The following is a 14,605-nucleotide window of genomic DNA, read 5'->3' as shown; positions in this document are numbered from 1 at the left end:
TAAACCAGGGGTTTCAAAACTCAGTTGATTGAGGGGACGCTGAAGCTAGGATCCGGGTGAGTTTGGGACAAAAACAGCCTCGATAAAAACATTCCATTGTTCTTAAAGGGACAGTGTTTTATATTTGTCCACTCTAATGTGTAGTGCAACCAAAAATGAGTCCAAGAAGGACTACGGAGACTGAAAGTGATCGAAAAGCGCTAGTTTCCTTCCATTTTTTTCTCAAAAAAAGACAAAAAGAAGGTTTTTCTCCCACTTTCCTGGAATGCTGCAAAACATCTCACCTTTACTTTTTAATTGCATAAAATGAAGTGGCAGACCACAATTGGCCCGAGGTTTATGAGTTTGACACAAGTGCTTTAAAAAAAAAAAGTCACTTTGATAACTGTGCGTGACTAACTGCATTCTCTTATCTCACCACTAGATGTCAATAATTATCGCTCATGGTACCTTTGACAGGTGACAACAGAGGGAAATCCGTTCGACAGCAGAGGGCAATATTGGTCTCTTTTAATATTTAATCAAGGGAATTACAACCACTTTCAAATCATTTTATTTCACTAAAACAATATGAATAAATAATAAAAGTGTGATTTTAATTCATTTAAAATATAAAACAGTGCGAAAATGTCACACGAGACCGCGCACCTGCTCGGAAGTGCGAGAGGACACTTTGACCTCCCCGCTTTCTCTCTCCCCGAATTGACCAATCGGCTGGCAGATCGCTCGATTTGACGTCAACCGGATTGGTTAGGTGAACCTTCGAGGCCCCGCCCACTCGTGGGCCAAGGTAGCGCGTGCTGCGTGGAGAGAGGGAGGGGAGAAAGTGAAGAGAGTGAGGCGGGAGGGAGCGAGCGAGGGGGCCGTGCTGATCCCACGTGTGACGCTGCTGTCCCCGGCTCAGTAATATTTCTCCTAGCGGGGCTTCGCGTATCTATCCGCGGGTCTGCCACTACTTCGGAACGGCGATGGAAGGAGACGCCAGTCAAACCACATCCGGGAGCCTCAGCGACTCACAACATGACCCGGGGTAAGAATCATCAGACGCGGAGGACTTATACCGGATCCGTCCGCGCTGTTACGCCGCTCTCCGCGTCTCCCCCTCGGGTAGTTTTTCCACCGGCACTCGGAGGTGTCCCCCTCCCTCCCTTATCCTTACTTCCCCCACCACCCCGTTCGGGGAAGAGCGACTCACTCGCTCGCGCTCGGTCCTCTAAGGTGGCTTTTTCCAAGTAGTTAGTCGTCAAAATGGCCGAACTGACATCTGGACTCACTTGTGTTGTTTTCCCCTCTCCTAGGAAAATGTTTATCGGCGGCCTGAGCTGGCAGACGTCACCAGGTGAGTCTTGTCGGAGCGCTTCGTCCTTTTGCGTCCGCGGCTTGTTTTGCGAATGTTCGCCGCGTTGCGCCTCCGCTATACAGCGCGAGGCTTATTTTCCAACAATATAATTCTGTCCATCACAAGTCCTCTATTTGACCCCTAAATGCATCGCAGCGTTGCTGCTGGTAAAGGGGGCGGGGGTATAGAAGTGCATGTGCACGCCCTCGTGTGTATGTTATTATTAGTATTAAATAAATGACACCATTAATGACATGACGTATTTTTTTCCCACCCCACAGACAGCCTTCGAGAATATTTTAGTAAATTTGGAGAGATAAGAGAATGTATGGTGATGCGAGATCCCACGACCAAGCGCTCAAGGTAAAGAAACTACTTTGCATGTGCATACCTGTCAACCTCCACGGCTCCATGCCCTTACAAAATGTTGTATATTCCCTTACAAAATATAAAATAATCTTGCACCATATTTTTTTTCAAACGTGTATAGTGTACATGTGTTTCGTTTTATCCTATATATTGTTAATTAACATTTTTGTTATGAGATACTGAGTTGCTCGACATGAATGAGGTTTTTTATAAAAAAAGTTGAAAAATGAAGTCGCTTAGACATTCACTGTAGAAGGAAAAAAATACATGCAAACATAATTAAGTAGAATAATACATTTTCTTATTCAAATTATTAATTCTTTATTTATTAATATTTATTGTTGGTAATATACTTATTCGAGGGATAACCACAAACCTGTCTTTTTTCATTTTCTACTTTTCTACTAACTTCTTTATTCAACAGTAATGATTCGTAATATAATGCATCAAAGCAAGTGAGCCGTTTGAGAGCCGGCTCTCTTTAACGAGTTGAGCCGAAAAAGACGGTTCTCTAAAAAGAGACGGACTTCCTTTCACTACATGACTACCACGTGAAATCCGAGGCGGCGGATGCATGCGCACAGTAGCATCAAACCGCTCGCTTCGTTTGCAACGAAAAAAAACTATTCCGAGATAGAGGCTACCGCGGCAAACTCGTTTGACTTGATTGATTTGCCGTTTCGTGATAGTCGGTGTAGACCGGATGGTACCCATAATTACCAAATTTGCATTTTTCCGTACAGATTTTCTTGTACACGTCAGAATATGCATAATAAATGTACTTTGTACGGCAAAAACGTACAGGTTGACAGGTACGCATGTGTGTCCGTGTGTGTGTTTCTGCATGTTTGTGTGTGGCTATACAGTGGTACCTCTTTATACAAGCAGCTCTAAACACGAGAATTTATGTAGCTGAGTTTTTATCGCTGTACAAAGTAAAATCCCATTCACAAGAGACCGCTCACTGCTCGTGACGGCTCACCGCCAGCATGAATTTGTCCAGTTTGTGCATGCAAACCACAACAGGCAAAGAAATCAACACAGTGATACCTTTTTATAACCATGAGAATATCCGTATACGTTTTTTTCCCCGTACAAAAATTGACCTCTATATAACAAAAGAAAATCCAGTTCAAGAGCAGTCCCAGAGGCTACCACCAGAGACCGCTCTAAACCACATTAAATTGTAAATGGCCTGCATTTATATAGTGGTTTTCAAGTCAATCAAGACCTTCCAAAGCACTTTACTATGTGCTTCACAAAAGCTGAAAATTAAATATGTTAAGAGTATTGTAGCCCTTTGAGACTCTTTGTGATTAAGGGCTATACAAATAAAAATGACTTGACTTTATTGCTTCCTTAATGATAAATGTTAGACAATATGAGGCTATTTGGAATCAATTCGTGTGTGGTAGTGTGAGCAATGCCTACTGGCCAAATCAGCAACCACAGAATTAGATTCTGGACCTGATAAATGTAATTTAAACCAATTTTCTTTGCATAAATTATTGATCGGCAGGCCAAACGTGAAATTTCAAGTAAAAGAGTAAGAATTTAACAGTCAAATTCCCTTTAAATTCTAACTCAGCTAACCTTAAAGTTAAAAAAGTTGGATGGGCTTAACACCACCAAATTTTAGACGTTTATTTTGGGACTAAATTTGAAAAAAAAATCACGCCTTTTAGGAATATTACATCATTCACCTCTTTATTCTTAATATTTGCGCAGATTGTCAAATGTTTTTGAACAATTCCTTTGCGTGTTCCTCATTTGTAAGTATACAGTCTGCTTCCATATCATTAACCAACTCTCAATATCATACTTGTAAACCTCCGCTAATTTCTCCCCTTATTAAGGTTCGTGAAATCCTCCTCATCAAGCAATTAAAAAACCTCACTAACTTAATATGGCGCCTAAAAGCAAGACAGACTACAATACCGGGAACAATATTATAGCAATCTACGATGACGTTGTCGTCTGCAAACAGGGACTGAGACCATCTAGAGTAGAGCCGAAATGGACAAGATGAGATCTGTCTTTTTCAATTTATTCTTCGTCTGAAAATTGTTATACGGTGTACATGATCTAAATAAATGTATTGATTACGGGGAAAACGTATAGGTTGACATGTATGAGATCTCCATGACTACTCCTTCCCCCGTAGCCACGCACTCACATTATTTTCAGAGCTCATAATAAACTAGCATTGATTTTTTTTTTACAAATTATCTTTGTCCTATTACTGTATTTTTTTTATATTTGATCACTATTTAAATCTGCTTTTAGTGATCAGGAATGTGTTTTTAAAGCTATTAAAGATTCACTTAGTTGCGTTTGGGAGGCCCAGGAGCGGACCAATTAGTTTCTAATTTTTTGATATCGGATAATTCAAGCTATGAGCACGATCTTGGACAAAATTCACCTCGTAAGAAGAGGTAGCACTGTACTTTGCATGTGTTTTTGTGTGTGCACGGCTGTACTTTTGTTGCGTGCTTAATCCACTGTCGGTACGCGTGAGAGTGAAAGCGCTTGTGCACGCGTGTGAGTGTGCGTTTTTTTTTTTTTTTTCCCCAGCGAGCCAGATAAGCCTAAACGCTCGCTGCTGTAAAGCCGCAGCCCGAATGCAATTTGACATTGACTTTGTGACTGCAGCGCGGTGTGGCGAGAGCGGCTCGCTCACTTTCGCTCCGTGCCACATAGGACGTCCGCAATCTGGATGATAAACACATGCACGCGCTCTTGCGAGACTGTTTTAACAAGAAACAGCAGTTGATACCGAGCCCTCATAGAAGAAACATGACATGCTGTGCAATGTCACGGCGTTTGCTTTTCACGAGTCACTTTTGCGCGCCTTTTGACGCTGTTGTCGTTTGTCTCTTTTGCCTTGCAGAGGGTTTGGCTTCGTTACCTTTACAGACGCTGCCAGCGTAGAAAAAGTCCTAGCTCAGCAACACCACGAATTAGACTCAAAGACGGTGAGTTCATTTCTTTGCACGTTTGCTGTGCGAGGTTGCTCAAGGTCATCATTAGGGAGTAAATGCGCTACGGGCCTTTCAGACCTAATTCAGTCAATATAACGCTTGGAATATTACATGTGCATGTTCACTTGTGTGGATGAATGGGAATGACACGCCCCCTTCCTTGACTGACGCGTGAGCGAGCATGCACATGCGTGATGCCCTCCCATGTCAGTGTTTAGCCCACATGTCTCATCTCATCTCTCATTAGCTACACCGCTTATCCTCAGTAGGGTCGCGGGGGTGCTGGAGCCCATCCCAGCAATCATCGGGCAGTGGGCAGGGGACACCCGTAACTGGTTGCCAGCCAATCGCAGGGCACACGGGGACAGACAACTCACTCGCTCATTCACACCTAGGGACAATTTGGACCGGGCAATTCACCTGAAATGCATGTTTTTGGAATGTGGGAGGAAACTGGAGTGCCCGGAGGAAACCCACACAAGCACGAGGAGAACATACAAACTCCTCTGGAGCTGGATTTGAACCCACGCAGGAGGTTCCCAAGACATGAACTGTGCCGCACATGCGCTAACCACTGACCCGCCGTGCTGCCCAGCCCACATGTCATCTCATAGAATGCACCCAAATTGGATTTTAAGACTAACAGTGCAAAATATTTCATTTTACCAATTAGGGATGCTTAATGACTGTTTTTCTACCACTACCAATAACCGATACCTTATACCTAAAATGGAAGTACACACAAAATCCAACAACTCTAATGTGTGTCTTTGTTTTTATTCACAATTACACTATACTGCTTTTTTTAAACTAGTCTCCAAAAACAGTGTCGGAGAGACTAACGCTGAGCTTCATCAATAATTCAATGAGTACTTACTTTGTCAGTAATAACTATAATGATAAAATATTATGTGTTTGTAATACTGCCGGGCTGTGGTTAGCGCTTGTGCGGCACAGTTCTGAGGTCATGAAATCGAACCTCCTTTGTGGAGTTTGCATGTCCTCCCTGTGCTTGCGCCAGCCCAAGTATTAGCGCAAGCTAGCTGTAAACACTGTCGGCAATGCTAACTTCTTCATGCTAAAATTTTTTGGTAATGGCTATATTTTAACAACATCATATTTACAAATTATGCTAATGGGTTCATGTTAATCAGTTATGCTAACAGATACATTCTAAAAAGTGATGCTAACGGCTAAATGCTCACTTTTTCATCCTAAAAAGTTTGGTAATGGCAATATTTTATGTACTTCATATTTACAATTTATGCTAATAGCCTCTTGTTGATGAGTTATGCTAACATATACATGCTAAAAACTCCGGTTTCCTCCCACATTCCATAAACATGCTTGTTAATTAATTGGCCAGTCCAAAATCAAATTCTCCCTACGTGTGAATGAGTGACTGACATATCTGTCTCTGTGTGCCCTGCGACTGGCTGGCAACCAGTTCAGGGTGTCCCCTGCCACTGCCCGAGGATGGCTGGGATGGGCTCCAGCACCCCCGCGACCCTACTGAGGATAAGCGGTGCAGATAATGGATGGATGGATATAATACTGCCCACTGCCCGAAGATAGCTGGAATGGGCTCCAGCACCCTTGCGACCCTACTGAGCATAAGCTGTGTAGCTAATGGATGGATGGATGCCTGTAATATCTTATTAAGGATTTTAGAAAGTATTAACATTAAAAACAATACATTTTTATGTCCGAGCCAAGCAAGTATTGATTTTTTTTTTCCCCAAGTAAGACTCCATTTTTTTCCGCTTATGAAGCAACACAGACAGGTCTTGAGAAAAATACTAATAATTAATCAATTAACCGTAACATGTTGGGTAGGACGAAAAAAATCATTAAATTCATCAAAATCGGCATTATCACGAAGTAGTTTTTTATTTACTGTTTGATTAGTTGACCGATAGATTACAGGGAATATTTATTTATCATACAAAACAACTGTACGCTCGTAAATAACCTAAGAAAAGTCCTAGCTGTACCACCAAGTAAAAATAAGGTTCATACAGGTGCTTGAATCCTTGAAAATGCTTGGATCATGCTGCGTGTGTATATATATATATATATATATATATATATTGACTACCTAATACAGACATATAGATATTACAGAGTGCATGTCCATGATTATGGTTGGGAACACTATGTGGAAATAAGTTACTTCTAAACATTCTTCAGCCACTCCAAAAACCTAAAATAGGCATACAAAGGCTAATGAATAAAAGGGGAACCACATTTAGCAAAAAAAAAAAAAAAACCTAAACAACATTTAGACAATTATGAGAGTGGAGGTTGAGAAACCCATACAATCACACTGCTGCTGTACATGTACGTGCTACTGGTGATACTAAGCCGTGCTACTGGTGATAGGTGAGCTATCCGGTTGCAGGCGCACATTCAAGGAGGTAGAGAGGAGACAAAACCAAGTTTTGATATTACTTTTTTATAAAATAAAAACGTATTCTAATGTGGGACATGAACACTTTGAATCATTTGGCTGATTGAACATTATAGCGTAGCTCCAAGTGACTAATTTTTGGGTCTTTATTTCCGATTGGCCGATACCATCATATTTTGCTGCTATACTATCAGTCCTATAATTTATGTCCATCGATAGTAGAAGTTATCTGCTGTAAGCTATGAGTTTGAAGTTTTGGGGAAAAAGGGCAATCGGGTTCATTCCAAATACTTTATTGTAAAATATGTCCGGGGTCATAATCGTTTTTGACGCTTAAAGCGACAAATTTTCCTTAATCTTAGAAAATGGCCTTGTTATTATTAACAATTATTAATAGTTTTGATGAATACACAGTTTTTGTCACTTCACCCAAAAATCTGGCAACCAATAGATGACAATATGCGACCCCTTGATTCTCAAAAAATGGTTTTCCTTCTATACACTTTTCAATTTCCTAGAGAATCAAAGTGGCTCATCAGTTTTGAGCTATTTCGGTAACTGGTCCACCGGCTACTCTTGTGCCTGCTGCGCTGATGGTCTTTTTCACCTTGACTTTTCTCCGATTTGAATCTGCGAGTTGAATTTACTCATGTAAATTCCTATGAATAAACCTCCATTTATGAGCACACTCTGCACCACTGTGGATTTTCTCCACTTTTTGAAAAATTGTCCATGAATGAATAATTAAACAGGCGGGCCTTTCTTTTCGTAGACGTCAGTGACAGAAGAGACGTTTTTCGCCTGAAGTTTAATTTGGCGTTTCCACAAAACATTGTTTATTGCTTCTGTCAATTAAACTGTCGGGTTGGACTTTGTATTTACTAATCAACTAGATGAGAAAATACACAAAAACACTCCTAGGTTTTCCAACTCAAATGGATGCAGATTTTGTCCAGGGCTTCACTTTTTTGCACCATTTTAGGGTGACTCTCATGCGCTTCCACTTGTGGGATTGCTTTCGGGTTAGCGGCTTTCCTCACACGAGTTCCACTCTTGTCATGTCATGTTGCCAAATTGCCTTAAGCTCTATTTAGGTGCTGTTGGCGGTGAGCCAGATGGGATCACACTTTGTTTCCTATGTTTCCAATTAGTCGCCACAAAGAGGAGGGACAAGTAGATGCCAGCAAAGTAAGCTATCACCACCGCAATTACAAAGATGATTTATTTAAAATATGAATGAAATGGGGCAGCACGGCAGCGCAGTGGTTAGCGCATGTGCAGCACAGTTCATGTCATGGGAACCTGCTGCGTGGGTTCAAATCCAGCTCCAGACTTCCTGTGCGGAGTTTGTATGTTCTCCCTGTGCTTGCGTGGGTTTTCTCCGGGCACTCCGGTTTTCTCCTACATTCCAAAAACATGCATTTCAGGTAAAATTGGCCGGTCCAAATTGTCCCTAGATGTGAATGAGCGAGAGAGTTGTCTGTCCCCTTGTGCCCTGCGATTGGCTGGCAACTAGTTCAGGGTGTCCCCTGCCCACTGCCCGATGATTGCTGGGATGGGCTCCAGCACCCCCGCTGATGCAGCTGATGAGATGAGATGAATGAAATGGTTCTCGAATGCAGTGACGACAATTTTGGAACTTTCCCTTGGCAAATGGCTATCAAGTAGTTGTTAAAATGGGTGTACGGCAGTGTTCCCTCTAAGCTGCGCGCGTGCGCAATTGCACACTGCTCGCACATTCTCGGCGCACAAGAAAATCTAGCCAGCGCACAAAAATGAGGGCTCAAAATTACTAATTAAGAAGCGACTTAAGTCAAAGTTACAGTGCATGAAGGTAAAAATACACGGGTTCCCCTGACGTTATGTCCTAAATGCGGTATTTTGAAGTCGAGCCGAAGTAGAACTGGGTTGAGTAAAGTTAGTAGAGAACCGGCTTCTTCGGCTCGGCGCACTAAACGGCTCTTCAGGTTGTTTTTGCTTCTTTAATCCCAACATGACCAAATATTTTGTAAAATTATGCACAAAATGACTTAAAGGAATGGGGGAATAGAACAAAAAAGAAAAAAATACCAAAGTGAAAAAGTAGTGAAAAGCTGAGAAAAAAAGAAACAGAAGGAAGAGAAAAAAAGAAGGAAAAATTTAGAAAAAACCCAGGAAAAAGAAAAGAAAGAAATGTAGGAAAAAAGTAAATAAAGAACAAAAAGAAAAAAGTAACAGCTCGGAAAAAATAAACACAATGAGATTTTTTTCTTAAAGGAATTTAAAAAAAAAGTAGAAAAAAACACGGAATAAAGAAGAAAAAGTTTGTGTTGCATTCAAATAATTTCCAAATATATCAAGTGAATCTTGTTGCCAACATTGTACTTCCACTCAAAAATGTGATTAAGTACTGTTCTGTATCTTGCAACCGACTAAATAAGCCCCCAAAAATGTTAATATTATGCGACAAAATATATCAGGAAATAAAAAGAAATGGATATCTTGTGAAATAATTGTAAGAACAAACGACGTTTGTAGGCCGAACAACCTTTGCAATAGTACATGAGTCAATTCATTCAAAAGAGAAAAATAATTTTGCATTGCTCAGCAAAATGTAACTTGATGTCAAGTTTTGGACATGTTTGATAATGAATTATCTTGCCATACTTGGGATTATGGTTGCTCACTGTTGTTTCAAGCGCTGCTCACCGACTTTGTGTGAACGCTCAGACCCGTGGAAAATTAGAGGGAACATTGGTGTACGGTACAGTTTTCAAGTGATTCTGTGGAGCTTTACATAGGATTGAACTTTAGGACTTTGGGCTCATTCCATCCATTTGACTTGAGACAACAGCAGAACTTGTAGAACCTAGTACAGTTTTGTTAGGAGCGGGGCAGCAGTAGCTCAGGAAGTAGAGCGCTCGTCTTGGGATCAAGGGATCCCAGTTCGAATCCCGGCTCATCCGTGTTACATGTCGAAGTGTCCTTGGGTAAGACACTGAACCCCTAATACCCCCAAATAAGCAGGTTAGCGCCTTACATGGCTGCACGGCCGCTATTGGGAAATGTGAAGCACATTGTAAAGCGCTTTGGGAAGTCATTGACTGCTATATAAATGCAGATCATTTTCATTTCATTTCATTTCAATTCATTAGGAGGGACCCTTGGTGGCCGTTGATGCCAAAGACCATTTGAACAACAGGTCAATTAAAATATTAAATCTGAGCCATGTAGAAATGTCCAGACTTATTTTCTCTGGAGTCACATGCACTAATATTTTTAAAGTTTGCGTCGTTTGAGGTGTCCTTGAAAAGTTGGAAGTAGAATATTTTCTCTGTTGTTTATGTGTCGACAATACACAACTCAAGTACAAAGAGCCCTTCTCGGTTTTTTTCCCACCACGCCTATCTGCTTTTATCTTACTATCAGCAAAGCTGTTTGGGCCGCAAAACACATTGTGGTTGGAGAGTTACTTATGCTCGTCACCGCAGTTTTTTGTTGGTGTTGCAATAAGATAGTGAAAGCAAGAAAAGAGTCTGTTTCAAGTAAAGTCCAAACGCAAATCTAAACCCCCAAAAAGATGAAAAAAGAAATGCATGTACTTGCATGAGCAACATAAGCAGCTTGACAGAGGCTGCAATGATGACAAGCCAGAAGATGGCGTCAGAGAGTTAAACAGTTTCAAATTCTGTACAGCACCTTTAAGGATACACTTTGATGAGTGTAGTTTTTTTGTTGTAATTTATCAAGCCCACCGGAATCTGTGGTTTTGTTTTTTTACAAGGTTAGCTTATGATTTTCCCAAAATGATCACATGCAATTGAAAAGTTTAAACTATTTGCCTCTTTGAGAGGGTTGTAAAACACATTTTTAAGTTATTCATTTCCACCAATTTTAGATAAAATTAGATTATTTAATATCATTATTTAATAAAATTGCAATATTTTCCCATTACATACTTATATTTATAACAATGATAATAAAAAAATAATAATCTAATATTGGTATGAATAGGTATATTTATTATTTTTATTATTAAATGTTTTTTTATTGTTTTTATTTTATGTTGATAATATGTGAATTATTTGCCCTCATGTAGGTTTTAGATGAGGGAATGGTGTCATAATAGTCTGTAGTTTGCAATAGTCTTTGATCTGTGCAGCCCTTTGAGACTCATTGTGATTAAGGGCTATACAAATAAACATGACTTGACTTGAAATATTGTAAACATTATTTTGAATCCTGCGATTGGCTGGCAACCAGTTCAGGGTGTCCCCTGCCCACTGCCCGATGATTGCTGGGATGGGCTCCAGCACCCCTGCGACCCTACTGAGGATAAGCGGTGCAGCTAATGAAATGAGATGAGATTATTTTAAATACCTACAACAATTTTCCAAATGACTGACTGCAATGATAACACAAGGGGCATATTCTTAAGAATATTATATATCATTTGCACATTGGGAATGTAAATCGTATTTTAAAGGTCGGATACGTCATTTAAGGTGTCTTAAAAAAAGTAGATACTTAATAGAATAATTAATCTGTTAACAATGCCCAACTAAGTTCAAAAAGCCCTTATGTTTTTTTCCCCCACCATAATTATCTGCTTTTATCTTATTTTTAGCAAAGACGGTTGGGACGGGAGGGAGACTTAAAAAATCGGAATGGGAGGACAAGAGAGGAAGGGGGGGAGGGATTTTGGAAGGGTTATTGTTCTATATTCGTTATCAATTATCCATTATCCATTATCGGTCAATTCATAATTCACTACAAAGCCACGGGCCGAGACACTTGTTCTCAGCCAATAGGCCGAGTCAAGGTCCTAGCCACAGAGCCATGCAGCGATCAGTGCGAAAGCACCGTTCCCGGAGGTACTGCAATACCGGGCTGATGCATGGAGCGGACAGAGCAAGCTCTTAATCCATCTCCGAATTGCAAAAATGCTAGAGTTTTACTCCTTGCCGACAAGTTTGGAAATTACTCAGTTCATCTAATACATCTGGTCTTGGTAGATAGTGATGTCATGACCATCCCCACAAATTTGTTAGTCTAGCATTGAAAATGGTGAAAGTGAGAAAAGGTCTGTTTCAAGGACAGTCCAAACGCCAACCCAAAGAGTTTATTCAAGTTGGTCTAAGAGACACACGCACCAAACATGAGATTGACAGAGGTTAAGGTTACGGCTAAGGCGGCAGTAGCTCAGGAGGTAGAGCGATCGTTTTAGGATTAAGGGATCCCAGTTCAAATCCCGGCTTGTCCGTGTTACATGTCGAAGTGTCCTTGGGTAAGACATTGAACCCCCAATTACCCCCAATAAGCAGGTTAGCGCCTTACATGGCTGCACAGATCACGGCCGCTATTGGGAAATGTGAAGCACAATGTAAAGCGCTTTGGGAAGTCATTGACTTGAAAAGCGCTATATAAATGCAGATCATTTAATTTCATTTCATTTCATGCTAGGATATAGCAGCAGCGAGGAAGAACATTCAAAACTCCGTACAGCATCTTTCAAGACCAAATTTGGCCCCTGTGTCTTGAATACTAGACTGGGACAATGACAAGGTGCGGGATCATGAAGGGGCGAAGCGTTTTGTGGTTATTCCTTCTTAATCACCATTTGTCATTTATTATCAATAACTACCGTGTACTTTGTGTCGTGCATGGACAACGTAATTCATAATAGCAAATACAGCTCAGCTTGTTATTCTGCGGAATCTCTGACCGTGTGATTGACACGAGTGCCTATAGACGTGATCTTGATGACTCAGAAGACCTCCGGAAATAGACATTTGCCAGCTGCTAACGTGCCGTCGGCACAAGACAAGAGAAAGTAGGTGAAAGCTAGTCGTACGCTCTCCTTAAGACGTCCGTCAATAACGTCACGATCGCGAATCGTCGTGTTCGGTGAATCTCGCCCATCGCGGGTCACCTTGAACCGAATGAGGCCGCCAGTGGCTGCAAAGGAGCTGACTCATATTGTGAGCGTTCAGCCCTGGGATGTGAAAATCATCCCTCATTTACATTTGCTTCCCGTTATGATTGGGTTTGTGAGTTAATACCGCCCACAATTTCAGTTCCGTCGTCCGGTGCTATTCAATCCGTCTTAAAGGGAAATAGCAGATCAATACGGTCTGCAGTGTTGTTCTTCACAGCGTCCACATTTTTGGAGTGCTGCTTTATTCCCGAGTGGTTATGAAAGCACTCCGATGGAGATACCAACAAGACATATGGACGAGCATAGCCTCGGGCGTCACAACACACATGCTGGTAAATCACGACATATTTCGACCGTGTTTGGAGCTCAGGCGGGCATGAGCACTTGAAGAGCGCTTTACTAATGAGGCAGATTTGTCGCTGGGAGATTGATTGCACGTTAATTGCTATATTCATGCAGATATAACGCGCATCACAATCGACACAATGCCGTTTTTGTTTTATAATAAATGTGACGAAGACGAGCGAGTTCCAAACTTTCAAGATTTTAATTTGATTCTTGGAACTCAATTGGGTAAAAAAAAAAATCAATTTTATTTTCAAGAGATAATATGACTGGGAAAGTGTGCTCACCCTCAAAAACTGGGGAGGTGGATTGCCATTTATCTTACATTTTACAAAGCAATGTTTCTCTACCTTTTTTGAGCCAAGGCACTTTTTAAACATTTTTTTAAGGAAAAACTCTCATTTAATTCCCAGTGATTGACAGCAGGTTTATCTTTATTAAAAAGGTGAGAAGGGAATGGAGGAAACTCTGTATTTATTTGTATATAACGCACACTCATAGTTTTTGATTAAAAATCAATATTACATTTTGTTTGACTTTTGCTCAGCTCTAACTCATCATTGAAAGTGAGAACAGTTTAATACATGCGCCATGATTCCAGTCAAGTCATGTTTATTTGCGACACCTTTAATCACAAAGAGTCTCAAAGGGCTGCACAGACCATAGATTATTGCAAACCACAGACTATTATGACACCATCCCCTGATCTAAAACCTACATGAGGGCAAATAATATACAGATATTGTCAAATATATAGGTCATTCATAAGCTATAGAATAGAAGTTTGTTTTAAACCTAGATTTAAACAGTCCCACTGAGGTTGCAGATTGAATCTCTGAGGACAGTGCATTCCACAACACTGGGGCCCGAATGGCGAACGCTCTCGAACCTGCGGATCTCTTCTTGGCTCTTGGGATCACGAGTAGACCAGCATTTTCAGAGCGAAGGCTCCAGACCAGAACATAGGGGGAAATGAAATCTGAAAGATATGAGGGAGCAAGTCCATGCATGATTTTGTATACTACCAACAGAACCTTGATATCACATCTTAAGCTAACAGGGAGCCAATGTGGGTTAGCTAAAATCACGGTCATGTGATCACACTTTCTTGTCTTAGTTAAAAGCCTCGCTGCAGCATTTTGTACTAGCTTAAAGCTCTTGATTTTGGACTTTGGGAGACCGGAGAGTAGGGCATTACAGTCATCGAGACGGGAGGTAACAAACGCGTGAATTATAATCCCCGC

At 41.0% G+C, this 14,605-nt stretch overlaps 1 protein-coding gene and 1 pseudogene across 4 annotated transcripts in view; one reads left to right on the top strand and one right to left on the bottom strand.

The window, feature by feature from the left end:
- Positions 1 to 845: 845 nt before the first annotated feature.
- msi2b (musashi RNA-binding protein 2b) overlaps positions 846 to 14,605 on the top strand; it is a 576,812-nt gene continuing 563,052 nt past the window's right edge. For all 4 annotated transcript variants that reach the window (XM_088320755.1, XM_088320758.1, XM_088320756.1 and 1 more), the window contains exons 1-4: positions 846 to 1,030; positions 1,299 to 1,339; positions 1,621 to 1,702; positions 4,599 to 4,683. In XM_088320755.1, coding sequence (XP_088176881.1) covers positions 969 to 1,030; positions 1,299 to 1,339; positions 1,621 to 1,702; positions 4,599 to 4,683 — 270 coding nt within the window. In that variant the 5' untranslated portion in view covers positions 846 to 968. The remainder of the gene's footprint in view (positions 1,031 to 1,298; positions 1,340 to 1,620; positions 1,703 to 4,598; positions 4,684 to 14,605) is intronic.
- On the bottom strand, positions 11,931 to 12,101 carry LOC148349013 (U2 spliceosomal RNA; annotated as a pseudogene).

The sequence above is a fragment of the Urocampus carinirostris genome, chromosome 17 (genome assembly GCF_059441175.1).
Source record: "Urocampus carinirostris isolate Australia breed hairy pipefish chromosome 17, RoL_Ucar_1.0, whole genome shotgun sequence".
In the NCBI taxonomy this organism is placed as follows: domain Eukaryota; kingdom Metazoa; phylum Chordata; class Actinopteri; order Syngnathiformes; family Syngnathidae; genus Urocampus; species Urocampus carinirostris.
Note: the sequence above shows the minus strand (reverse complement) of the source record. Positions and strands in the feature narration are given on the sequence as shown.